This window comes from Macaca mulatta, chromosome 10 (assembly GCF_049350105.2).
Source record: "Macaca mulatta isolate MMU2019108-1 chromosome 10, T2T-MMU8v2.0, whole genome shotgun sequence".
NCBI lineage: Eukaryota > Metazoa > Chordata > Mammalia > Primates > Cercopithecidae > Macaca > Macaca mulatta.
The window spans coordinates 13693750-13720100 of record NC_133415.1 but is presented as its reverse complement, the minus strand read 5'-3'; the positions used below and the strand labels follow the sequence as shown (position 1 = coordinate 13720100).

Genomic DNA, 26351 nt, shown 5'->3' with positions numbered 1-26351 from the left:
GCGATGCGCACGGCTCCCAGGCAGGCAGGGACGCTCGGGCGAGGTAGGAGCGATGTGGGCTGGGAACGCCTGGCGCGCCGCGCTCTTCGGAGTGCCCCGCGGCTGCCGCGCACAGTCAGCGTTGGCCCAGCTGCGCGGCATTCTGGAGGGGGAGCTGGAAGGGATCCGTGGAGCTGGCACTTGGAAGAGTGAGCGGGTCATCACGTCCCGTCAGGGGCCGCACATCCACGTGGACGGCGTCTCCGGAGGTAACTCTCCCTCCCGGAGTCGTTCCAAGACCTTTCCCGAGCTTGCGCTGGAATGGAGGGCTTGGAGGCGGGGGTGGGCGGCTCCTACACTCTTAGCTACTGGTCCCCTTCGCATCTCTCAGGGCGACTTTACGGCTTCCTAATACTGACTCTAGCCTGGTTAAACCCGTTTTGACGGAGGGAGGTGATTTGCCCTTGAGCACCTTTTTGGCTCAGAAGGCAGGGCTGGGACCAGCCCTGTGTGAGCGTGAGAAAAGGAGAGAGACACCCAGCTGGCTCCCACCGTGACACTGCAAGGAAGGGTGGTGGGAAGGCCGGAGCGAGAAAACCCGCATTTCTTGAGCGGCTGTTTTGTGAAGGCCTCTACCAGTTGTTGCTGCACGTGAACTCCTGCTAACTTCTAAACGCAGGAATGACTAATTCCATTTTACAAACGAAGAGGCTGAAATCCACAGATGTGAAATGGCTTGCCCAAAAGCCCCCAGCTAGCTGCAGGCAGCGCTGGAATATTGGAGCTGGAACATTGCCTAACTGGCCAGAGAGGACAGCTTCCTGGCCAAACTCATAGCAAGCAATCTGGTCTTGCTCTGTCGCTCAGGCTGGAGGGCAGTGGTGAGATCTCGGTTCACTGCAACCTCTGCCTCCTGGGTTCGGGCGATTTTCATGCCTCAGCCTCCCAAGTAGCTGGGACTACAGGCAAGTGCCAGCACACCCGGCTGATTTTTGTATTTTTAGTAGAGACTGGGTTTCACCATGTTGGCCAGGCTGATCTCGAACTCTTGACCTCAAGTGATCCGCCCGCCTCGTCCTCCCAAAGTGTTGGGATTACAGACGTGAGCCACCGCTCCCAGCCCTCCCTCATTTCATTCTAACCAGTGGTTACTGCCTGACTTATTCGTGTCAGGCCTCGGGTGAGTGGCGATGATCAACAGGATCCCAAAGCTGCCTTCTGCCAGGAAATAGGCATAGAACCCTTGGTGCTGTTGTACTCATTTGTAAAATAGAGGTCCCAGGTAATCCCTTCTCTCCCTCAGGGGAAGCTTAGAGCCAGTCAAAAGATGGGAAATTAGGAGACACAAGTTCTCATCCTGTTTTTGCCTTTCCCAGGCTGTGTGAACTTTCCCCTCTGGCGTGTTTGCTCCTGAGGTCAGCTGTTGAAGTTCACTCTGGGCTTTAGAATTCAGGGACTGGTATCTCAGGCACCCACCTTTGGGGAAGTGGTTCTGTACCAGGCAGCAAAGTAAACTGTGGAGTTCCAGGACTGCAGCAGGCATCTGACCCAGCCCTCTTCTTTAACCCACAAGGAAACCAAGGGGTCAGATAAGGAGTTAGTGGTGGTCTTCAGGCACAGGAGAAGCCTGTGAGGAAGGCTTGAGTTCCTCCTTGGGTAGAATGTGATTCAAAGCCAGAGTTTAGGCTGGGCACAGTGGCTTGTGCCTGAAATCTCAGCACTTTGGGAGGCCAAGGCAGGAGGATTGCTTGAGGCTAGAAGTTCAAGACCAGCATGGGCAACATAATGAGGCCCCATCTCTACAAAAAATAAAAATATTTAGTTGGGCATGGTGGCACGCACCTGCAGTCCCAGCTACTCAGGTGGTTGGGTGGGAGGATTGCTTGAGCCTGGGGGGTTGGGGCTGCAGTAAGCCATGATTGCACCACTGTACTCTAACCTGGGCGACAGAACTAGACCCTGCCAAAAAAAAAAAAAAAGTTTAAACTTCTCATCTTCAAGATGTGTAGCACTGACCCTCCCTCTGGAGCTGTTGAATTTGGTGCCTCTTCAACGGTGAATCCAGGTCTGTTTCCTTTCTGGACCATTTCCCCAGGGCCTGGCACTGTCATCTTTCCAGGCCCTTCCTTGCCCCACCTGAGCTGCTGTATCCATCTCCTCTCCTTCACCTCAGGAATCCTTAACTTCTGTGCCAACAACTACCTGGGCCTGAGCAGCCACCCCAAGGTGATCCAGGCAGGTCTGCAGGCTCTGGAGGAGTTTGGAGCTGGCCTCAGCTCTGTCCGCTTCATCTGCGGAACCCAGGTACACAGTGAGTGGTGGGGGGTTGTGGGGACTGACCCCAGCTGCCTGCTTCCCACAGTCAGCAGGGCTGGTTTAGCCAGCTCAGCTCATCCACGGCCCTGGGCCCACTGTTGGCCCCAGAGCTGTGCAGCAGAAAGGCTGAGTGCAGGCCTCTGTTTTGCTGAAAAGCTTTGGCCAAGAAACTTTATATATATATATATATATTTTTTTTTTTTTTTTTTCTTTTTGAGACAGAGTCTTGCTCTGTCACCCAGGCTGGAGTGCAGTGGCACAACCTTGGCTTGCCGTAACCTTCACCTCCCAGACTCAAGTGATTCTCATGCTTCAGCCTCCGGAGCAGCAGCAATTACAGGTGTGCTGCCACACCCAGCTAATTTTTTTTTTTTTTTTTTTGAGACGGAGTCTCACTCTGTTGCCGAGGCTGGAGTGCAGTGGCGCGATCTCGGCTCACTGCAAGCTCCACCTCCTGGGTTCATGCCATTCTTCTGCCTCAGCCTCCTGAGTAGCTGGGACTACAGGCACCCGCCACCGTGCCCGGCTAATTTTTTTTTTTTTTTTTTTTTTTTTTTTTTTTTGAGACGGAGTCTCGCTGTGTCTCCCAGGCTGGAGTGCAGTGGCTGATCTCGGCTCACTGCAAGCTCCGCCTCCCGGGTTCACGCCATTCTCCCGCCTCAGCCTCCCAAGTAGCTGAGACTACAGGCGCCCGCCACCATGCCCGGCTAGTTTTTTGTATTTTTAGTAGAGACGGGGTTTCACCATGTTAGCCAGGATAGTCTCGATCTCCTGACCTCGTGATCCACCCACCTCGGCCTACCAAAGTGCTGGGATTACAGGCTTGAGCCACCGCGCCCGGCCAATTTTTTGTATTTTTAGTAGAGACGGGGTTTCACCGTGGTCTCGATCTCCTGACCTCGTGATCCGCCCGCCTCCACCTCCCAAAGTGCTGGGATTACAGGCGTGAGCCACCGCGCCTGGTCACACCTGACTTTCTATAGGAAAAGAGGAGTAGGTGGCAGGAACTGAGACTGAGGGCTCTGGGTCTCTTGTGATGGAGCACGGTTGCCAGTGCTGCCCTTTAGTGGCCCTGTTCCTGTGGGCAAGTATCTTAACCTCTCTCTGTCTTAATTCCTTCATAAGAAAACTGAAGATAGGCCGGGCGCGGTGGCTCAAGCCTGTAATCCCAGCACTTTGGGAGGCTGAGACGGGCAGATCACGAGGTCAGGAGATCAAGACCATCCTGGCTAACACGGTGAAACCCCGTCTCTACTAAAAAATACAAAAAACTAGCCGGGTGAGGTGGCAGGCGCCTGTAGTCCCAGCTACTCGGGAGGCTGAGGCAGGAGAGTGGTGTAAACTCAGGCGGCGGAGCTTGCAGTGAGCTGAGATCCGGCCACTGCACTCCAGCTTGGGCGACAGAGCGAGACTCCGTCTCAAAAAAAAAAAAAAAAAAAGAAAAAGAAAACTGAAGATAATAACACTTAATAAGATCCTTACAAATTAAAGACTTAATGCATGTAATGCTTAGAATAGGCCAAGCGCAGTGGCTCCTACCTGTAATCCCAGCACTTTGGGAGGCTGATGCAGGCAGATCACCTGAGATCAGGAGTTCGAGACCAGCCTGGCCAACATGGCGAAACCCTTTCTCTACAAAAATACAAAAATTAACTGGCATGATGGTGGGTGCCTGTAATCCCAGCCACTTGTGAGGCTGAGGCGGGAGAATCACTTGAACCTAGGAGGTGGAGGTTGCAGGTGAGCTGAGATCACGCCACTGCACTCCAGTCTGAGCAACAGAGTGAGACTCTGTCTTAAAAAAAAAAAAAAAAAAGCCGGGCGCGGTGGCTCACGCCTGTAATCCCAGCACTTTGGGAGGCCAAGATGGGCGGATCACGAGGTCAGGAGATCGAGACCATCCTGACTAACACGGTGAAACCCCGTCTCTACTAAAAATACAAAAACTTAGCTGGGCGCGGTGGCGGGCGCCTGTAGTCCCAGCTACACGGGAGGCTGAGGCAGGAGAACGGCGTGAACCTGGGAGGCGGAGCTTGCAGTGAGCTGAGATCCGGCCACTGCACCCCAGCCTGGGCGACTGAGCGAGACTCCGTCTAAAAAAAAAAAAAAAAAAAAAAACAAGAAAAAAGCATGGAACAGCCTGGCACGTAGTAGTGCTCAATGAATGTTGGCTATTATTTATTTTCCAAATGTTACAAAATAAATTTATATAAGTATGAAACTTAAATAGTACTTATTATGTGCCAAGAATTCTTTTAAGAAAAGTACAACTATTGGCCAGGTGTGATGGCTCATGCCTGTAATCCAGGCACTCTGGGAGGCCGAGGTGGGTGGATTACTTTAGGTCAGGAGTTCAAGACCAGCCTGGCCAACATGGTGAAACCTGTCTCTGCTAAAAATACAAAAATTAGCTGGACTTGCTCACTTGAACCCAGTTGCAGTGAGCCATGATGGTGCCACTGCACTCCAGCCTGGGTGAAACTCTGTCTCAAAAAAAATAAAGGAAGAACATTATAAGTATTAAGTCATTAATCCTCAGTGATAGGTGCTATTCTTTTTTTTTTTTTTTTTTTTCTGAGGCGGAGTCTTCACTCTGTCACCCAGGCTGGAGTGCAGTGGCACCATCTCAGCTCACTGCAAGCTCCGCCTCCCGGGTTCGCGCCATTCTCCTGCCTCAGCCTCCCGAGTAGCTGGGACTACAGGCGCCCGCCACCGCGCCCGGCTAATTTTTTGTATTTTAGTAGAGACGGGGTTTCACCGTGTTAGCCAGGATGGTCTCGATCTCCTGACCTTGTGATCCGCCCGCCTCGGCCTCCCAAAGTGCAGGGATTACAGGCGTGAGCCACCGCGCCCGGCCCGATAGGTGCTATTCTTATTCTTCCTATTGAGATGAGGACACTGAGGTCCAGAGAAGTTAAGTGACTTGCCCAGAGGCACAGAGCCTATTGTGGTGGGATTTGAACCCTGGCTCAAGAGTCCATGGTGGCTTATACCTGTAATCTCAATACTTTTGAAGCCCAAAGCAGAAGGATCACTTGATGCCTGGAGTTTGAGACCAGCCTGGGCAACATAGCAAGACCCTCTCTCTAAAAAAAAAAAAAAAAAAGGTTTTTAATTAGCTGGGTGTGGTGGTGCGCACCTGTTGTCCCAGCTACTAGGGAGGGGAGGCTGAGATGGGAGGATCACTTGAGCCCAGGAGTTCAAGGCTACAGTAAGCTATGATCTCACTACTGCACTCCAGCCTGAGTAACAGAGAATCCCTGTCTCATTTGCCAAAAAAAAAGAGAGTGAGTCTGTGGTCCTACTTGTGATTATCATTAACTGCCCTCTCAGAAAGGTGAGAGAGAAATGAATGTCAGAGGCAGAACTCCTGACTCACATCCAGTTACTTCCCAGCAAAGCCCTCACCCACACCCAACAGTTTTCAAATCTACAAATTAGAGGCCCAGATGAATCCAGAATTACCTCTGTGATCTTTTTCTTTGCCATTAGGCAACCAAAAAAGACACTCAGTGTGGTGTTAGGAAGACACGCTTCCTTCTCCACGAGTTCCCGTAATTCCACCCTTAGACTGCTATGGTAAAACCAAAGTCTGCCCAGGAAGGGAACCTAACAGGTCCCCAGTTCCTCAATGGGAACTGTCTGCCAGATTCCTGGCAGCTCTGGGATCACCCATGTGTGGCAGAAAGTAAGGAGGCTGAGGCTGCAGGCTTTCTGGGTTGGGTCTCTGTGGTCCTCCAAGCCTCTGTCCCCTCGGACTTGTCCCACATGACCCCACAGGCATCAACACGTGTCTCACTCATTTTCTTTAGAGCATCCACAAGAATCTAGAAGCAAAAATAGCCCTCTTCCACCAGCGGGAGGATGCCATCCTCTATCCCAGCTGTTTTGACGCCAACGCCGGCCTCTTTGAGGTGTGTGGAAGCTGTCCTGCGGGTGAGGGTCAATGGGGCCTGTTAGGCTGGGGAAGGCTTGGGGGTGGGCAGTCGGGAGAACCTAGCAGGATTCAGTGCCATGCCTAGAGGCTCCAGAGCCCACTTCTTCTGGAGGTCAAGGTTGGGCCAGGTAGGTGCTCCAGGAGGAATCCTGGGGCTTGCAAGGAGCCTGAGAGACTGGGGGATAAGCTACATCATCTGGAAGGCTGGGGGAGGTGGGGGCCTGGTACTCACCAAATATATTCTTGCCTCCTCTTACTAGAGCAGGGCGCTGGTCCAGCCCGGCACTGGGGCACGGGGGCCCAGATGGAAGCACAGGACGCCTTGCCTCTCTACCCAGAGGAACGGCCTGGCTGGCAGTACAGTTTTTTGATTTGCAGGAATCCTGGTCGAGGGAGAAGCCTAGGGTGGCTGAGTGATGGCTCTACGCTCACTGCCTCCCTCCAGGCCCTTCTGACCCCGGAGGACGCAGTCCTGTCGGACGAGCTGAACCATGCCTCCATCATCGACGGCATCCGCCTGTGCAAGGCCCACAAGTACCGCTATCGCCACCTGGACATGGCTGACCTAGAAGCCAAGCTGCAGGAGGCCCAGGTGGGGCCATACCTGGGCCCACCCTCAGCCTCCATTTGGGGAAGGAAGTGAGGCTTAGAGAGGCCAACTCTTCACTGACAGACAGATAGCCTGAAAGTTTGAAACAGCAGAGATTTGTCCAAGATTTGAACCCTAATCTCTCAGACCCAGAGCATTATTCTTTCTTTCTTTTTTTTTTTTTTTTTTTTTTGAGACGGAGTCTTGCTCTGTCGGCCAAGCTGGAGTGCGGTGGCGCGATCCTGGCTCACTGCAAGCTCCGCCTCCTGGGTTCACGCCATTCTCCTGCCCCAGCCTCCCGAGTAGCTGGGACTACAGGCGCCCGCCACCTCGCCCGGCTCATTTTTTGTATTTTTAGTAGAGACAGGGTTTCACCGTGGTCTCGATCTCCTGACCTTGTGATTCGCATGCCTCGGCCTCCCAAAGTGCTGGGATTACAGGCGTGAGCCACCGCACCCGGCCTATTCTTTCTTTCTTTCTTTTTTTTTTTTTTTTTTGAGACGGAGTGTCGCTCTGTCGCCCAGGCTGGAGTGCAGTGGCCGGATCTCAGCTCACTGCAAGCTCCGCCTCCCGGGTTTAGCCATTCTCCTGCCTCAGCCTCCCGAGTAGCTGGGACTACAGGCGCCCGCCACTTCGCCCGGCTAGTTTTTTGTATTTTTTAGTAGAGACGGGGTTTCACCGTGTTAGCCAGGATGGTCTCGATCTCCTGACCTCATGATTCGCCCGTCTCGGCCTCCCAAAGTGCTGGGATTACAGGCTTGAGCCAGCGCGCCCGGCTATTCTTTCTTTTCTTTCTTTCTTTCTTTTTTTTTTTTTTTTTTTTTGAGACAGAGTTTCACTCTGTCACCAAGGCTGGAGTATAACTCTGTCGCCAAGGCTGGAGTATAGTGGTGCAATCTCAGCTCACTGTAACCTCCACCTCCTTGGTTCAAGTGATTCTCCTGCCTCAGCCTCCCAAGTAGCTGGGATTATAGGCACCACCCCGCCTGGCTAATTTTTGTATTCTTAGTAAAGACGGGGTTTCATCATGTTGTCCAGGCTGGTCTTGAACCCCTAAGCTCCCAAAGTGCTGGGATTATGGGTGTGAGCCACTGTGCCTGGCCTGCCTTAAGTTTTAGCAAGCACCTTCTGTGTGGCAGGCCCTTGCTAGGCATAAGGATAGAATGGACACGTTGGTAAGACCTGGTCCCAGACCAGCCTGCCCTTTGGGACCTTACACAGGAGAGTGAGGCCTGAGCCCATTCTCACTGCCCAGGGTTCACAGTGGAGATGGGTGAGGCTGAGAGGCACAGATGAGGGAGAGGATGTTCCAGCCCCCAAGATGGTGGTACCTATGTGCCCACCTCTGTGCTCACCTCTGTGCTGGGCACTGGGCAGGATGAGCTCTCAGAGTTCCAAGCAGCACAAGACATGGGTGGTTTGGCCCAGCTTGATACCACCCACCACCTGTTCATGTCTTTCCCGCAGAAGCATCGGCTGCGCCTGGTGGCCACCGATGGGGCCTTTTCCATGGATGGCGACATCGCACCCCTGCAGGAGATCTGCCGCCTCGCCTCTAGATATGGCGCCCTGGTCTTTGTGGATGAATGCCATGCCACTGGCTTCCTGGGGCCCACAGGACGGTGGGACCATGTGGCACCTGAGGCCTGGGGTGGGGCTTCTGAGGGTGGCTGGGAAATGCGGAGGCCAGTCCCCAGCCTGATCCATGATCCCTGGGCTCTCAGGAGGCAGTGACAGCAGTGGCAGCTTCCCTTGCAGGGGTACGGATGAGTTGCTGGGCGTGATGGATCAGGTCACCATCATCAACTCCACCCTGGGGAAGGCCCTGGGTGGAGCATCAGGTACCTGCGAGGTTGTGTCCCTGGGATCCCCTTGTCCTTTTGGAGGGCCCTGGAGGGGCTCAGGGAAGTGGGGAGGGCAGCATGGACTGTACTTTCAGGAGGGGGTTGGGGTAGGCTCTGGCCCCTGACCAACCCCTCCCCCCACCTCTTCCCTTCTTCTCAGGGGGCTACACGACAGGGCCTGAGCCTCTGGTGTCCCTGCTGCGACAGCGCGCCCGGCCCTACCTCTTCTCCAACAGTCTGCCACCTGCTGTTGTTGGCTGCGCCTCCAAGGCCCTAGATCTACTCATGGAGAGTAATACCATTGTCCAGTCTATGGCTGCCAAGACCCAGAGGTGCGGCTCCCAGCAGGGATGGGGCAGGCTCGGGGGCCAGGGGACATGGTGAGAGCCAGGCTCGTGTGTCTGCCCAGGCCCACAGACAGCTCTGTGCCCACCAGGTCTGCTTCTGCCTGTTCCCCTCCCTCCTCTGTCTCTGCCTCTCCCCTCTAGCTTCTGTGTCTCCCTCTTGTCCATCCTGTCTTTCCGTCTCCCTTTTTGTTCTATCTGCCCCCTGCCTGGCTCCCATCTGCCTCTTAGAACTTGTAACTGTCTTTGTTGATCCTTCTTGCACAGACCTCGGGCCTGGTCCCTGGGAGGAGTGGGTGTGAATGCTCCACGGCCCCTTAGCTACCTGTGATACCTTGTACCCACAGGTTCCGTAGTAAGATGGAAGCTGCTGGCTTCACTGTCTCAGGAGCCAGCCATCCCATCTGCCCTGTGATGCTGGGTGATGCCCGGCTGGCCTCTCGCATGGCGGATGACATGCTGAAGAGAGGTAAGTGTGCTGGGACGAGAGAACTGGTGATGGGTCCTGAGAGAAGAGAAAGGGAAACCCGTAGACTGTGAACCACCCCTCTCCCTGCTGCCCCTGGCCACACTGCGGCCTCTTAGGCCAGCTGTCTGTCCAAGCTTGAAAACTGCAGGCAGGCGGGGTGTGGTGGCTCACGCCTGTAATCCCAGCGCTTTGGAAGGCTGAGGCAGGCAGATCACGAGGTCAAGAGATCGAGACCATCCTGGCTAACATGGTGAAACCTCGTCTCTACTAAAAATACAAAAAAATTAGCCGGGCGAGGTGGCAGGCGCCTGTAGTCCCAGCTACTCGGGAGGCTGAGGCAGGAGAATGGCGTGAACCTGGGAGGCGGAGCTTGCAGTGAGCCAAGATCGCGCCACTGCACTCCAGCCTGGGTGACAGAGCAAGACTCCATCTCAAAAAAAAAAAAAAACCCAGGCCATGAGGCAGTCCCAAATCTGAGACTTGGGACGGTTCCCTTGCCCTCTGTGTTCTGCCCCCAAGCCTGTTGGTTCTGGCACGCCCTTGCTTTCTACCCTCCCAGGCATCTTTGTCATCGGGTTCAGCTACCCTGTGGTCCCCAAGGGCAAGGCCCGGATCCGGGTACAGATCTCAGCAGTGCACAGTGAGGAAGACATTGACCGCTGTGTGGAGGCCTTCGTGGAAGTGGGGCGACTGCACGGGGCACTGCCCTGAGCTCTGGGTAGGGACGAGCAGAGCCAAGGTCCACCTGCTGCTACAGGGTCAAAGGAGGTTTTCGATCGGCCCAGAGCAGAGGCTCTCAGCCCTGAACCAAAGTCCCAGAGCTGGGCTGGGACGTGGCCTGCACTGAGGGCTGTGAGAATGTCAAACAACAGTTTGAAAATTGGCTGTGACACTCTGGTCTGCTTTACTGTCTCTGGTCAGGCCCAGTCCTGTGGCCGGTTGAAGAATCCGGCAGGAGCCAGGGCTCTGAGGGGAGGCTCCTGAGGACTGCAGATCTCCAGATCTCCACTGACCTTTTCCCTAGATTAAGATGGGACCCAGTGGCTGGGTGCGGTGGCTCACCCCTGTAATCCCAGCACTTTGGGAAGCCAAGGCGGGCAAATCACCTGAGGTCAGGAGTTTGAGACCAGCCTGACCAACATGCAGAAACCCCGTCTCTACTAAAAATACGAAATTAGCCGGGCGTGGCGGCGCATGCCTGTAATCCCAGCTACTCAGGAGGCTGAGGCAGGAGAATCGCTTGAACCCGGGAGGTGGAAGTTGTGGTGAGCCAAGATCACACCATTGTACTCCAGCCTGGGCAACAAGAGCAGAAGTCCATCTCAAAAAAAAAAAAAAAAAAAAAAAAAAAAAAAAAAAAAAGGATGGGACCCAGGCCTTTGGGAGATAGGCATGGGCCACCGTTTGTCTTGGGTAGCTTTTGTGCTGCTGTGGAGGGCCGCTGAGAACTAACCCCACAGGCCCTTTACCCTACCACCGTGCTACTCTGCCGTCCCGGAGTCTAGAGTCTAGCTGCTTCTTCCTCCCCATTGGAAGATGTCCTGTCGCTGCCCAGATAGGAGGAGGCTGGGTGTCCATGTTTGGAAGGAGAGGCAGAGGATTCAGGCTCCAAAGAAAAGAATGAGGATCACCCCTGGGGAAGCTCCGGACAGTCTGGAACCCTGTGTTCAAGCCCACTCTTTCCCTGCCTTACTCTGGCCTTGGGCAAGCCCCAGTCCCTGTATGTGCCTCAGTCCTCCTGCCACTATGCTTTGAGGTCTGGGGCCCTTCCATCTCGCTCATTCCAAGGCCTATGATGATCAGCCGCCAGGGGGTGCTGCGAGCACGGGCCTCGGCCGCCAGCTCGCCCCGCCCCTCCAGACTGGGGGCCTTGGGCCGCGGCTGTTTGGGCTGCCCAGCAGTCAAGGCCGGGAGGGGTGATTTGCTGCTGCCAAGGCCCCATCCTCCCTTGTCCCCCACAATGGCTCGCCGCTCTCCTGTTAGCGGGGCCTGCGGGAGGAGGGCGATCTCTCCCTGGCAGCCTTGTGGACCCCTTGTGTGGTGGGGAGTGGGGTCTGAGTCACCGCAGCTCCAACCTGAGCGTGATGTGGCCTTGGGAAGCTCTTAGTTTGCTTTGGGCAGAGGATGAAAAGGCCCTTTATCATTAACGACATGAAACTAGCCCTACGTCTCTCTCTGACGTCCGGCACCTCCAGCCCGCCCATTTGCCCGTTATCTTGGGATGAACAATGTGAGTTGGGCTCCAGCCCAACCCTGCAGGATCTGAAAGCTGGGATTCCGGGGATCTGAAAGCCTGTGATCCAGGGGACCTCGTTGCTGGGGTCCAGGAGCTTGGGGGGGGGGGCGCGGGAGGTCGGTGTGAGGGTGGAAGGCAGCCTGGCTGGGGTAGCTGTGGCCACATTAGCGGCAGGAATATTTGCAGCCCGCCATCACCGGGTAAGGCACGTAGCACCAGGCGCGCTGCCGCAGGGGATGTGCACAAGGGCTCAACTAGTAGTGCCAAGCCAGCAGCTTGATGAGCGTGGTCTGCGCTAGCCGGCAGGTCATGTTAAGCGCCAGGGGCAGCCGCGGGGTGAAGTGTGGCAGCTGGTGTGCACTCGGCGGGGCCAGAACAGAGGGCCCAGGTTCATCCAGACCGACGTGAGGCGGCACGAAGCGAGGTCCAAACAGCAGAAAGTGTGTCGCCGCCCCTGTGGCTCCCGGGAGCCGCCGCTGGCGTTGCGCTGCCGGGCTGGCAGGGCGGGCATCGTCAGCGTGGCGATCCCCTAGGCCAGCTGGCCGCAGTAGCGCTCTACGCCGTCTGCCAACCCGCAGCTCAGTGTGTTCGGGTGCACCAGCCCGGGTCCTCCGCCGCGCTTCCTCCGCAGTCATCCAGAAGGTGTCCGAAGGAGGCGCAGCAACCCCTCTGGGTGCACGTGTTTCGGCTTGGGCGCCTACGGGTAGTCGCCGGCCGCCCACGACAAGCTGTAGGGCCACGCGGGGCGGGAGGGCTGGCCGTGGATCAGCTGTAAGTCCGCGTTCTGCAGAATCAGAGGCTCTAGGGACCGCTCCAAGGGCTCAATGTCCTTGTTCTCTGCGTCGCGCACGGGGTTCACGGCCCCGGGCTACCAGAAGCGGCAGTAGGAGTGAATGGAGGAGGTGGCACTGGGCGCACCCAAGGTCTAGCCCCACGGTAGCGCTCTTTATGGCTGCCTGTTCCTTCCTCCTTCCCTCCACCTCCGCTCTCATATCAGCATAGCGTTGCCGCTGCTGGGAGCTCTTTGCCTTAGGCCAAGAAGGACCTTGTGGGCAGGGGGGCTCCCAAGGGCCAGGAGTGCAAAGTTATGAACCTCAGATGCCTTCCAGCCCGTTCCAGGATTCAGGCATGCACATTCATCCAGGCTTCTGGGGGTCTAAGAGTGCATTACTTTCACTCAGTGGTTGCAGATCTGTCAAAGGTTCTAAAATCCCACCAAGCTGAGTTTCGCCATTCAGGAATCATAAGAGTCTACAATTCAGTTGTGCAATTCTATTCTGAATTATATTCAGAATTAATTCAATTCTGACTGGGTGCGGTGGCCCATGCCTGTAATCCCAGCACTTTGGGAGGCCGAGGCAGGCGGATCACGAGGTCAGGAGATGGAGACCATCCTGACTAACACCGTGAAACCCCGTCTCTACTAAGAATACATGAACAAAAAATTAGTCTGGCTGGTGGCGGACACCTGTAGTCTCAACTACTCAGGAGGCTGAGGTGGAAGAATGGTGTGAACCTGGGAGGCGGAGCTTGCAGTGAGCTGAGACCACGCCACTGCACTCCAGCCTGGGCGACAGAGCAAGACTCTGTCTCAAAAAAAAAAAAAAATTATTCAATTCTGAAGGTTCTGAATTCAGGTTTGGCAAGTCTAGATCAGATTCCTAACAGTTTCAGTTCCATGAGACTCTGCTTCCAAAAACGGAGGATTTTCTGCATCTGAAGAAGGTGAAGAAGGCTTTAGGGAGGCACCTCTGAGCCCTGGTGAAAACCCCGGGGCCTTTGAGGAAGTAGTTTTCTTTTCTTTTCTTTCTTTTCTTTTCTTTTCTTTTTTTTTTCTCTCTCTCTCTCTCTTTCTTTCTTTCCTTTTTTTGTTTGTTTTTGAGACAGAGTTTTGCTCTGTTGCCCAGGCTGGAGTGCAGTGGCACAGTCTCCGCTCAGTGCAACCTCCGCCTCCCGAGTTCAAGCTGTTCTCCTGCCTCAGCCTCCCAAGTAGCTAGGATTACAGGTGTGCACTACCATACCTGGCTAATTTTTAGTAGAGATGGGTTTCACCCTGTGTTGGCCAGACTGGTCTTGAACTCCTGACCTCAAGTGATCCACCTGCCTTGGCCTCCCAAAGTGCTGGGATTACGGACATGAGCCACCATGCCCAGTCTTAAGAAGCTAGTTCTGATCATCTACCCCAGCTCCTCCGGCCTGGAATGCAAGTCCTGGCTCCATCAGTGCCCCTCACACTGTCTTCTCTCCCCTTATGCACTTCCCCTTGATGCTCCCCAACCCCACCCTCAGCTTCTAAAAACACTACACTCAGTCCCTCCACCTCTCCCCTCCCTTCCTTAACTCACTGCAGACTGCCTTTTGCCCTCAATACACCTGTTTACCAGCAGCCTCCTCATTGCTGAATCCAGTGTACCTTGTTCCCCAGGTGCTAGCCTCCTTAACCTTCTGGAGGCATTTGGTCATGTGGTCCCCCCTTTTCCATGCAGTTCAGGCCAGAACTCCATGACTGAATCACACAGCCATTCACCAAGACCTATTCACCTCTTTGGCTCTTGCCTAGACGAGAGGCTCCTAACAGGTCACTCATCAAATCTCTCCCCTTTTGTCCATCCTTTTCACCCTGGGCCATTATATATATATATTTTTTTGAGACGGAGTCTCGCTCTGTTGCCCAGTCTGGAGTGTGAGTGATCTCGGCTCACTGCAACCACTGCCTCCTGGGTTCAAGGGATTCTCGTGCCTCAGCCTCCTGAGTAGCTGGGATTACAGGTACGTGCCACCATGCCCAGCTAATTTTTTGTATTTTTAGTAGAGGCAGGGTTTTGCCATGTTGGCCAGTCTGATCTTGAACTCTTGACCTCAGATGATCTGCCCACCTCAGCCTCCCAAAGTGCTAGGATTACAGGCGTGAGTCACTGCATGTGGCCCATAACAAACTTCTTACAAAAGACAATGTGGGGGAAGAAAAAAAGAAAATGTGCAGGTCATGTCTCTGCTCTAGAACCTTAGTAGCTCCCTGTTGCTATCAGGTAAAGCCAGACATTTTGGACAGGTACCTAAACCATCTGGGCTCCAGCTGGACTAAGGCCCTAGACAGAGCTTCTCAGGATTTGCGGGCCTGAGGGAGGAGTCTCTGTAGTCTGCTGAAAGGAGACTCAAGTCCTGGTTTCCCACTCCAGGAAACCCCAGTCAAGACTAGGAATCTTTTTTTTTTTTTTTTGAGACAGAGTCTCGCTCTGTCACCCAGGCTGCAGTGCAGTGGCATGATCTTGGCTCACTGCAACCTCCACCCACTGGCTTCAAGCAGTTCTCTGCCTCAGCCTCCTGAGTAGCTGGGATTACAGGTGCCCACCACCACGCCCGGCTAATTTTTGTATTTTTCGTAAAGACGGGATTTCACCATCTTGGCCAGGCTGGTCTTGAACTCCCAACCTCGTGATCCACCTGCCTCTGTCTCCCAAAGTGCTGGGATTACAGGCGTGAGCCACCGCGCCCGGCCTCTTTTTTTTTTTTTTTTTTTTTTTAGACAGTGTCTCACTCCATCACCCAGGCTGGAGTGCAGTGGCATCATCTCGGCTCATTGCAACCTCTGCCTCCCAGGCTCAAGCGATTCTCCTGCCTCAGCCTCCAGAGTAGCTAATTTTGTATTTTTAGTAGACACAAGTTTTCGCCACATTGGCCAAGCTGGTCTCGAGTTCCTGGCCTCAAGTGATCTACCTGCCTCGGCCTCCCAAAGTGCTGGGATTACAGACAGGAGCCACCATGCCCAGCCTAGGAACCCTTTCTAAACATGGACTGGAGCAAGAATGTGCAGGGATAGGGGATGGAGTCATCAGGCTGGGCCACGGGAGGTGGGAGTGCCAGGGACTGGCTGGGCCCTGGGCACAGAGGGGTTAACCACAAAGCAAATCACAGAGAGCGAGATCAATGGGTTACTGGCTGCAGAGAGAGGAAAAGGCAGCAGCAACGCAGAGGCAGAGAAGAGCCAGGCAGAAGAGCCTGCCACCTGGGGGAAATCAGGGACTGAGGAGGAAGTGGCCAGTGGCTACTCCAGAGGGAGTGTCCAACTCTAGCTCAGCACAGGGGGCAGAGGAGAGGAGGGGCCTTAAAGGCGAAGGGGGAGAAGTAGAAGGCAGACCAATACCTGCAGGGAGGCACCGAGGGGCAGCTGCTGAACCAGGAGGCCCCCCCAGCCCAGCCGTTCCACCCAGGATCAAGCCCACTGCCCAGGGTGAAGGTGGGTGTTGCCCATCCTGGGCTTTGGGGACCTACTGCATGCTGGGTGCTGGGGTGGGAGCAGAAATTGCCTTTCTTCCCTCCTCCCTGCCTGGCCCCCCTTTCCCCTAATTTGTCCCACCACCCCAGTAGTCCGAAGCCTGCAAGGGGATCCACAGGTAGTAGGAGACATGGGCTGTAGAGTGGGATGGGGGTGAGCATCGGCGCGGTGTGCACACACACACACAGGCACAGGTTGTCAGAGGCACCACCTGTTACAGGCTCTCAGATGAGCACTCTAGCTAAGAAGGCAGGATATCAGGGTGGTAACAGCCCCAGAGCTGCCATTCTGTGATATTAGCCTCCCATGTCCCCTCTCTGGGCCTCGATTTCCCTATGTGCAGAGAGGGAGCAGTGACCTACACGGTCTTCCCAGTTTTGCCATTGTGGTGATCTCACTATGCTGAACTCTCCAATGACTCAGGGATGTTACCTGTGTTTTGCTGAGGTTACAGCTTGTAGTGAGAAAGCCCTGAACCCATGTCCCAGGGTCTCCCCTGAGCTTCAGATCCCCATTGAGAAGGAAAATATACCAGCTTCTGCGCTTGCCCCTCCCCCCATCGCCACATCTTCATCCTACTTCTCTTGTGCCTTCCCCAGTCTGGTGGGTTGGAAGTGTCCCTCAAATACCTAGGTAGCCTTCCAGGCAAGACTCTAGGGGTGTTCCTTAGGAAACTGAGGAACTCTCACCCCTTGAACACCACGAGCTTGCTCACACAGTGGGACTCAGCGATGACTTCGGCTCTGCTCTCCCCTCCTCCATCTCCCATGAGCTTCCTGCCCAGAATACCTGGCCAGACCCAGGCCGGGGGAGCTAGATCCCAGGGTCAAGCAACCAGAACTGGGGGCTCTTGCCTGAGGACTCCAGCTTCTCTTCCCTAGGTGCCCATCTGATGGGGAGATGGCTGATGCCCAGAACATTTCACTGGACAGTCCAGGGAGTGTGGGGGCCGTGGCAGTGCCTGTGGTCTTTGCCCTAATCTTCCTGCTGGGCACAGTGGGAAACGGACTGGTGCTGGCAGTGCTCCTGCAGCCTGGCCCGAGTGCCTGGCAGGAGCCCGGCAGCACCACGGATCTGTTCATCCTCAACCTGGCGGTGGCGGACCTCTGCTTCATCCTGTGCTGCGTGCCCTTCCAGGCCACCATCTACACGCTGGATGCCTGGCTCTTCGGGGCCCTCGTCTGCAAGGCTGTGCACCTGCTCATCTACCTCACCATGTACGCCAGCAGCTTCACGCTGGCTGCTGTCTCGGTGGACAGGTGCGCTGTGCCTGGGGCCTGGCTGGGCAGGGCTGTGTGGGCGGGAGTGGGGGGAGGAGTCCTGAACAGATCCTCATTGGCCTTAGGAAGGAGTGGGGGACCAGAAAGGGAGGTGGGTGGCAGGAAACAAAAGCTCCCTGACCCCTCGAAAGCAGCCTCTGGGCACCTGCAGGGCATGCTTGAGGGGACTGTCCTGCCCTTCCCCTCCTCCACCGTGAGCTTCCAGAGGACGCCTCTGAGTCTCAAGTGGCAGCACAGGGTCTGGCATATAGTAAGTGCTCTGGCATATAGTAAGTGCTCTGTAAGCGTGATAGGAACGGCAAAAGAAGCTCACGAATGCGTTCATCAGTTTTTTTGGTTGTTGTTGTTTTGTTTTTTGTTTTTTTTTTTGGATCTCGGCTCACTGCAACCTCTGCCTCCTGGGTTCCAGCGATTCTCCTGCCACAGCCTCCCGAGTAGCTGGGATTACAGGCGTGCGCCACCACACCTGGCTAATTTTTTGTATTTTTAGTAGAGACGGGGTTTTGCCATGTTGGACAGGCTGGTCTCAAACCCCTGACCTCAGGTGATCCGCCCGCCTCGGCCTCCCAAGTGTTGGGATTACAGGCGTGAGCCACCGCGCCCAGCCCAGCTATTTTAAAACTGCCCACACCTTGCCCAGCTGTGCACACATCTGCTTCCGCCGCTTGAAACTTGGGATCAATTCCAGGCTCACTCTAGCTGATGACCCTGGGCAGGTCACTTCTCTGTGGGCTTCATCTGACGCATCCATAAAATAATCCTAGAAATAACAACTCACTGGGATCGGGCCCTTGCTAGGTGCCAGGCACTGCTCTAAGCACCTTGCGCGTTCACACTCTTAATCCCCGCCACGTCCCCCACGGTTCACAGGAGGCGCATCGGGCCGTAGGGCCCCGGTGCGGGGCGTGGAGCGGGCCCCTGCGGGAGAGCACCCGTCCACCCCGCTGACCCGGCGCCCTCCGCAGGTACCTGGCCGTGCGGCACCCCCTGCGCTCGCGCGCCCTGCGCACGCCGCGCAACGCCCGCGCCGTGGTGGGGCTGGTGTGGCTGCTGGCGGCGCTCTTCTCGGCGCCCTACCTCAGCTACTACGGCACCGTGCGCTACGGCGCTCTGGAGCTCTGCGTGCCCGCCTGGGAGGACGGACGCCGCCGCGCCCTGGACGTGGCCACCTTCGCCGCCGGCTACCTGCTGCCCGTGGCCGTGGTGAGCCTGGCCTACGGGCGAACGCTGCGCTTCCTGTGGGCCGCCGTGGGCCCCGCGGGCGCCGCGGCGGCCGAGGCGCGGCGGAGGGCGACGGGCCGCGCGGGGCGCGCCATGCTAGCTGTGGCCGCGCTCTACGCGCTCTGCTGGGGCCCGCACCACGCGCTCATCTTGTGCTTCTGGTACGGCCGCTTCGCCTTCAGCCCGGCCACCTACGCCTGCCGCCTGGCCTCGCACTGCCTGGCCTACGCCAACTCCTGCCTCAACCCGCTAGTCTACGCGCTCGCTTCGCGCCACTTTCGCGCGCGCTTCCGCCGCCTGTGGCAGTGCGGCCGCCGACGCCGCCACCGTGCCCGTCGCACCCTCCGTCGCGTCCACCCCGCGTCCTCGGGCCCACCCGGCTGTCCTGGAGACGCCCGGCCTCGCGGGAGGCTGCCGGCCGGCGGCGGCCGGGGCCTGGAGCCCAGGGAGGGACCCGCCCACGACGGAGAGGCTGCTTGAGGACCGGAATAAACCCTGCCGCCTGTCTCTGCCTGTGTCCGTCTGTCTCACTCCCCTTCTCCGAGGGCGGGACGCCACCGGGTCAGGGATGGAGCAACGCCACGAGCTCTCTGAGGAGCATTGAGTGGAGCGGCTTGTCCCCGCCCCACAATGGAGCACCAGCCCAGCGGACACCCCTGAGTGTGACAATGGACAGCACAGCCCGCCCTCAGCAGGTCAGCCCCCAGACCCTGCTCATAGCCAGCCTGGCAGTCCCTCTGCCCATCCTTCCAACTGGGTGACACCTAGGCCCTGCTTCCTCCACCACCCCCTAACCACCCCCTTCTTGGTTCCAAGCGCAGTCCTAGGTAGCTTAACATCAACAGCTAATAAATGGCTAATATTTAAGTGAGACCAGGCTCTTGGCTCATGCCTGTAATCTCAGCGCTTTGGGAGGTCGAGGCGAGAGGATCGCTTGAGGCAAGAGTTCAAGGCTGCAGTGAGCTGTGATCACGCCACTGCATTCCAGCCTAGGCAGCAAAGCAAGACCTTGTCTCTAAAAATAATATTAAGCAGGTACCATATGCCTCATGCTACATTTTTTGTCAAAACAGCTTTGCAAATAGATATGATTAGCACCCCCCCACCGCCCTCGCTTTTTTTTTTTTAAATCTTTTAGAGAGAGTCTTCTCTGTGGCCAGGCTACACTACAGTGGTGCAATCTCAGCTCACTGCAACCTCCGTTCCCCGGGTTCAAGCAATTCTCCTGCCTCAACCTCCAGAGTACCTGGGATTACAGGTGCCCACCACCACACCCGGCTAAGCTAATTTTTGTATTTTTTGTAGAGACGGGGTTTCGCCATTTTGGACAGGCTGGCCTCGAACTCCTGACCTCAGGTGATCCGCTCACCTCGGCCTCCCAAAGTGCTGGGAGAACAGGCGTGAACCACTGTGCCCGCCGTTTAGCCCCATTTCACAGATGTAGAAATCAAGGATCATAGAGATTTAGTGATTTGCCACACCGCCGGTGTTTGGCAGAGGTTGGATGTAAATCCATGGCTGTCTAACTTTGTTTTTCTGTTTATTATTATTTATTTATTTATTTATTTATTTTTTTGAGACGGAGTCTCGCTTTGTCAACCAGGCTAGAGTGCAGTGGCCCGATCTCAGCTCACTGCAAGCTCCGCCTCCCAGGTTCACGCCATTCTCCTGCCTCAGCCTCCCACGTAGCTGGGACTACAGGCGCCCGCCACCTCGCCCGGCTAGTTTTTTGTATGTTTTAGTAGAGACGGCGTTTCACCGTGTTAGCCAGGATGGTCTCGATCTCCTGACCTCGTGATCCGCCCGTCTCGGCCTCCCAAAGTGCTGGGATTACAGGCTTGAGCCACCGCGCCCAGCCTATTTATTTATTTTTGAGAGAGAGAGAGTGTTGTCCAGGCTGCAGTGCAGTGGTGCAATCTTGGCTCAATACAACCTCTGCCTCCCAGGTTCAAGCGACTCTGTTGCCTCAGCTGCCTGAGTAGCTGGGACTACAGGCGTGTGCCACCATGCCCAGCTAATTTTTGTATTTTTTTTTTTAAGTGGAGATGGGGTTTCACCCTGTTGGCTAGGCTGGTCTTGAACTCCTGACCTCAAGTGATCCGCCCGCCTTGGCCTCCCAAAGTGCTGGGATTACAGGCATGAGTCACCACACCTGGTCTAACTTTTTCTACTCAAGTTTCTTCCTTCTCCACCTCTGGGGCATCTCCTCAGTTTCCACGGTTTCTCTTGGTTCTTCCTGATCCTTTTCCAAAACCGTAGCTCCCCACACCTGACTGGGTGCCCTGGAAACCCCAGACCTCTTCCTTAGCAGACTTCTGTTCCAGAGCTCAGGCCAGCCGGTCCAGACGGGCTTTACCTGGGCATAAAGTCGTGGGTGCATTCCCTGGTCCAAACGCCTTATGTTATTCCATTTGGTGCCCCTGGCTCAGGGGAACTGGGCCATGCGTGGCCTCCAGCTAGCCTCCCAGGGGCTCCTTCCCTCCCTATCCCCACACACAGCTGGGGAAGTCCGGGGTGGTAAAAACCCAATAATTAACCAATAAATCAGTCTCAATGATTTCAGATCCACCCACCTCCCTCCCACATGCCCCTAATGTTATTAGTTTCTGGTCTGAGGCCTGAGACCCTGCAGCTTCCGTGTCTCCCCAGCACACCTCTGGCTGCTGAGGCACCCTGGGAAGACCCCTCCCTGACAGCAGGCAACTGCTATGTCCCCATCACTGTCACCTGTCACCGACCCAGCAGAGTGGCAGCAGGAGGCTGAGACCCCCTCAAGAAGCAGCTGCCTCAACGGCACAGCACAGGCTGGGGCCAGGGCCTTCGTCTTCCCACGTGCCCAGTGCTCTTTCTCCCGTGCCTCGGTGGAGGGTCTCACCGTGACTCAGGCTGCAGCAGTGAGGGTGTTTCCTGGAGGGCAGGGAGTGCGATCTACCCATTCCACAGCACACAGTATGACCATCACTGTTGCTCACACCTCCTCTGTGCCTCACACCAACCCTGGCAAGCAAGGAATAGTAACTCCATGATCAGAAGAGAGAGCTGGGGTCCTGCACATGAATTAACTTGGCCAGAGTCAAGTAGCAAGCGAGTGGTAGGGCTGGGATTCCGGAGTGGGCCTGACAGGTGATTCCCAAGGCAGCCAGCCCTGACAGCATCAGGAAAACACCCTCAAGTGTCTGACAAAGTTCACTGCACCACTAACGGAGAGTGCCTGCAAAGTAGAGCCCCAGGCCAGGTGTGGCGGCTCATGCCTATAATCCCAGCACTTTGGGAGGCCGAGGCAGGCAGATCACTTGAGCCCAGGAGTTTGAGACCAGCCTGGGCAACATGCAAAACCCCATCTATACAAAAAATACAAAAAAAAAAAAAAAACAAACTAGCCAGGTATTGTGTGGTGGCGTGCATCTGTAGTCCCAGCTGCTTGGGGTTCTGAGGCAGGAGGATTGCTTGAACCTGGAGGTAAAGTCTGCAGTGAGCCGAGATTGCAGTAGCCTGAGTGACAAAGTGAGACCCTGTCTCAAAAAAAAAAAAAAAAAAAGGAGAACCCCAACCAATGGGGACAGCCCAGCCCTGCACATAGTAGGCATGTAACTGACATTTGATACATGAGGACGCACGGGCCAGAGGGGAAAGACATGACCCTCCCCTTCTGTCTTCCCTGAGCACCTGTCCTAAGAGAGGCTTCGCGATCAAACAGAGGCGGCGTGAGTCCAACATGGTCACTGCCTTCCAGGAGCTCTCAGTCTCGATGGAGAGCCAAACACAAAAGAAAAAAGGACAGTGCTGAGACAGAAAACATGCCATTCTGAAAGGGCACAGAGGAAGCAGCCCCTGCCCTCCTGGGCAATCCCAGCAGGACCTCCAGAGGTGACTTTTTAATTTTTATTTATATATTTATTTATTTATTTACTTTTTGAGATGGAGTCTTGCTCTGTCACCCAGGCTGGAGTGCAGTGGTGCAATCTCGGCTCACTGCAACTTCCGCCTCCCAGGTTCAAGCAATTGTCTTGCCTCAGCCTCCTGAATAGCTGGGATTATAGGCGCATGCTGCCATGCCCAGCTAATTTTTTTGTATTTTTTTAGTAGAGATGTGGGTTTCAACATGTTGGCTAGACTGATCTCGAACTCCTGACTTCAGGCAATCCATCCGCCTTGGCCTCCCAAAGTGCTGGGATTACAGGCGTAAGCCACCGCGCCCAGCCCAGAGGTGACATTTGACATGTATTTTCTTGGAGAAAGGTGGGGGAGGGGCATGCCAGGTGGAGCAACAGCCTGTGCAAGGCAGGGGACATGCAGGGCAGTAACTGGCTCCTGAAGCTGAAGCAGGGGGAGGTTGGGGCAGGGGAGGCCTGGAGGGCAGGAGCTTCATCCTACAGGCAGACGGTGAAGCCACTGAAGGTTTTCAGGAGAGGAGGGGCCCTATCAGATGTGCAGTTCAGAAAGCCCCCAGGGCTGCTGTGTACAAGCTGAGAAGGAGGCTTAGACTTGGCAGAGGACTCAGATCAGGTGGGTTCCCCTGGGTCCTTCTTGGAAGTGAGGAGACCGGTAAAGAGGCTGCTCTGTGAGCTCTGTTGAGGAAAGCCAACGAGGCCTGGCCTAGGACTGGGAAGATATTTTTGCCGTGGACTTGGCAGGAAGATGGATGGCCTGCTGCTGGGCTTGGGCTTGGGCTTGGTTCCCGAGGCTCCGAGGTTTGCTTCAGAGGGCTAATGAAACACTTGGAAGAGCAGATGGTCGTAATAATAATAATTCGGGAGAGAACTGTGTGTCCAGTAGAGCCCAAGGCAGGCAAGGGGGTCGGAGTGGAGACTGAGTGACTCCTGGCCACTGCTCCCCAGGGCCTGAGAGAACCCTCCTGATCTGAGCCCTCTGCCAAGTGTAGGGCTGAGCCTGGGGCAGCCCTGGGGACCTGGAAAGCCACTTTCCTTAGTTGGAAGGAAGTTTGGATTCTATAACCTTCTTACCTTCCTGTTTGTGCAAACCTCTTAAGAAGAGGCCTGGCTGGATCACGAGGTCAGGAGATCGAGACCATCCTGGCTAACACAGTGAAACGCCATCTCTACTAAAAATACAAAAAATTAGCCAGGTGTGGTGGTGGGCACCTGTAGTCCCAGCTACTCAGGAGGCTGAGACAGGAGAATGGCATGAACGTGGGAGACAGAGCTTCCAGTGAGCCGAGATCGCGCCACTGCACTCCAGCCTGGGGGATAGAGCGAGACTCTGTCTCAAAAAAAAAAAAAAAAAAATTTAGTCTTTAGGGGGTCTGGCGCAGTGGCTCACTCCTATAATCCCAGCACATTGGGAGGCCAAGACAGGTGGATCACGAGGTCAGGAGTTCAAGACCAGACTGGCCAAGATGCTGAATCCCTGTCTCTACTAAAAATACAAAAAAAAAATTAGCCAGGCGTGGTGGCACACACATGTAATCCCAGCTACTCGGGAGGCTGAGGCAGGAGAATCGCTTGAACCCAGAGGTTGCAGTGAGCCAAGACTGTGCCACTGCACTCTAGCCTGGGCGACAGAGCAAGACTCTGTCTCAAAAAAAAAAAAAAAAAAAAAAAAGATTTACTCTTTAGGAAGCTCTTTCTGGCTGCCCAGGCAGGCTTTCATGGGGAGGAAGTACAGAGTGTGCAGACTGGAGCAGAGAGACCAGTCAGGAGGCTGGTGCAAGAATCCAGAGAAAGACATAGAGGCACTGGAAGTGGTGGGGAGACGTGGACAGACGGGTCAGCCACTTAGGAGGTACAATTGCTAGGACTTGGTGACTGTTGGAGGGTAAGGAGGAGAGAGGTGTCCCAGATGACACCCCGGATTTCTGGCTTGGGCTATTTGGGGGTGGCAGCGGAGACAACTTAGGGGGGCAGTTTTGGGGGTCATGGTGGGGGTGCCCACAGAGTAGTGGTGTACTCTGAGTATGTGCCACCTTTCAGGCCTGTGTCTGGAACTTATGCCTCATCAGCTTTAGAGATTGAAGATGGAGAAACTGAGGCTCGAAGATTAAGTAGCTTGTCCAAGATCACAGAGCTAGCCAGAAACAGAACTGGGATTTAACTCAGGTTTGTCTAATTTTGGTTCCATGATGTTTTTTTGTTTTTGTTTTTTTTGAGACGGAGTCTTGCTCTGTCGCCCAGGCTGGAGTGCAGTGGCGCGATCTCGGCTCACTGCAAGCTCCGCCTCCTGGGTTTATGCCATTCTCCTGCCTCTGCCTCCCAAGTAGCTGGGACCACAGGTGCCCGCCAACACACCCGGCTAATTTTTTGTATTTTTAGTAGAGACAGGGTTTCACCGTGTTAACCAGGATGGTCTCGATCTCCTGACCTTGTGATCCGCCCGCCTCAGCCTCCCAAAGTGCTGGGATTACAGGCGTGAGCCACCGCGCCCGGCCGGTTCCATGATGTTTAATGGAAACCATGGGAGACGAGGCAGGAAGGAATTGGTTGAGAGGGAGGGAGGAATTTGAAACGTGCAAAGAAGGTGACCTCCTCATCCCCCTCACCCCAACCTAGCAGCCACAGTAGCAAGGCTGCAACTCAGTCCTGCAGAGAGCAGGCAAGTTAACCAATCTCCTCTGCCTGGGGCTGGCAGGAACAGCGTCATCTGTCAACTTCGAGGTGTGCATCTGGGGAAATAAACACCAATTAATGGCCCTGAGGTTTCCTATTCATGAACACCAGTTCTTCAGCCCTGACGTAGGCTCATTTGTGAGCCACTGGCTGAATACAAGATGGCATGAGGCCAGAGGGAGAGGCTGAGCAGGAGGTAAAATTGCTTCCAGCTCAAGAATATCAGACTCTGATTTATTGAGGCATCTGTTTGGTGCCAAGTTAAGTGGCCCAGGCTCTGTGTAGGGGGTGAGGTTGAAGCAGAAAGGGTGGTGAGGGGCAGGGTGCCAGGATTAGGCTGGAATATCCGGGGGTGCTCTGAGGCTCCCCAAATTTCCCTGGCCCTGGTTGGCTGTGGTGCAGGGGAGGGCACTGGCCTGGGCATCTGATGAGCCTCAAGAGCAACTCTGAGAGGCGGCTGATGCAGGGGCTAAGGCAGAGACTCTGGAGCCACGCTGTTGGCTTTGAATTCAGACTACTGCGCTTGGCAGCCCTGACCTCTCCATGCCTCAGTGATTTGCTCAGCTGAGCTCTGTCTGAGCCAGGTGTCATTCCAGGCACTGCGGATCCTCCCAGAGGGAAACCTCCCCAGTTGCTCACTGTCTGCCACCAGCTTCATGAAATGTCTCACTGGTTTTCTCAGGCAGATCCTTGTCTCTTTTGACGCCCTCACAACCCAGTGGAGGAGGCGTGACTCAACTGCCTCTGTCCCTCAGGGTGGCTTCGCTGCCAAGTGCATCTGTGGATACGGGCCATCCTCCTGGGCTTCCAAAGCCAGCTGCTGCCCTCTGGGCACAGGGACAAGGAAACACTGTGGGCCTGGAGCCCTGGTCTGGGGCATCGGGCAGGGCTCTTGCACTTCTCTGAGCCTGTTTCCCCATGTGGAAAGTGTGCTGATTGAATCTTCCTGTGGGCACTGAGGGCTCAGTGTTCACTTGAGAGCCAGCATGGGGGTTCGGCTGTCATTTCCCTTCGGCCCCACAGTTGGAGGGAAGCAGGGACTTTGTCGTGATTACCCTAGGTTTCATTCTAGCTTCCTGCCTCAACGTGGGCTCAGCATCTGAAGTAGTCTGGGGAGCAGGTGGCCCTGGTGGGGGTAGGAGCTTTTTCCCAGACTGAAGGCACACCCAGAGCCAGAAACCTTGGTGCCTGCTCTGGGCTAAGGATGCATCTGGCCCCAGGGTGCAGGTAACTGCCCACTTTACCTGGTTTCTGCATGCCACGGCCAATCTTCAGACCTCGAGACTTCCCAGCCTGT

General features: G+C 55.4%; 2 protein-coding genes and 1 long non-coding RNA gene across 9 annotated transcripts; 2 read left to right on the top strand and 1 right to left on the bottom strand.

The window, feature by feature from the left end:
* On the top strand, positions 1–16837 carry GCAT (glycine C-acetyltransferase). Of its 7 annotated transcripts, XM_077949738.1 has the most exons (10): positions 1–248; positions 2075–2283; positions 6108–6209; positions 6678–6824; positions 8289–8443; positions 8580–8662; positions 8826–8997; positions 9357–9478; positions 10038–10196; positions 10400–10652. In XM_077949738.1, the coding sequence occupies exons 1-9, from the start codon at positions 53–55 to the stop codon at positions 10187–10189; spliced, it is 1338 nt and encodes a 445-aa protein (XP_077805864.1). In that variant the 5' UTR covers positions 1–52; the 3' UTR covers positions 10190–10196; positions 10400–10652. The 7 variants fall into 7 exon arrangements, with proteins under 7 accessions (XP_077805864.1, XP_077805866.1, XP_077805868.1 ...); XM_077949740.1 differs by lacking the exons at positions 10038–10196; positions 10400–10652 and adding an exon at positions 15865–16837 and having other exon boundaries at positions 2153–2283; XM_077949742.1 differs by lacking the exon at positions 10400–10652 and having other exon boundaries at positions 2153–2283; positions 8292–8443; positions 10038–10368.
* LOC144331716 (uncharacterized) lies at positions 15469–26351 on the bottom strand. The gene is made up of 2 exons (XR_013399085.1): positions 24810–26351; positions 15469–16573 (listed from the first exon to the last, which is right to left on the bottom strand). It is a non-coding gene; the product is annotated as an uncharacterized LOC144331716 (long non-coding RNA).
* GALR3 (galanin receptor 3) lies at positions 15862–18998 on the top strand. Its single transcript, XM_028827728.2, has 3 exons — positions 15862–15951; positions 16872–17249; positions 18236–18998. Exons 2-3 carry the CDS (start codon positions 16891–16893, stop codon positions 18969–18971), a joined length of 1095 nt encoding a protein of 364 aa, XP_028683561.2. The 5' UTR covers positions 15862–15951; positions 16872–16890; the 3' UTR covers positions 18972–18998.

Coding starts and splice junctions, on each gene's coding strand:
- GCAT (XM_077949738.1), top strand. CDS start 53: ATGTGGGCTGGGAACGCCTGGCGCGCCGCGCTCTTCGGAGTGCCCCGC. Junction 8,663..8,825: donor GGCCCTGGGTGGAGCATCAG/GTACCTGCGAGG, acceptor CCTTCTTCTCAG/GGGGCTACACGACAGGGCCT. Junction 9,479..10,037: donor GGATGACATGCTGAAGAGAG/GTAAGTGTGCTG, acceptor CTACCCTCCCAG/GCATCTTTGTCATCGGGTTC.
- GALR3 (XM_028827728.2), top strand. CDS start 16,891: ATGGCTGATGCCCAGAACATTTCACTGGACAGTCCAGGGAGTGTGGGG. Junction 17,250..18,235: donor GCTGCTGTCTCGGTGGACAG/GTGCGCTGTGCC, acceptor CGCCCTCCGCAG/GTACCTGGCCGTGCGGCACC.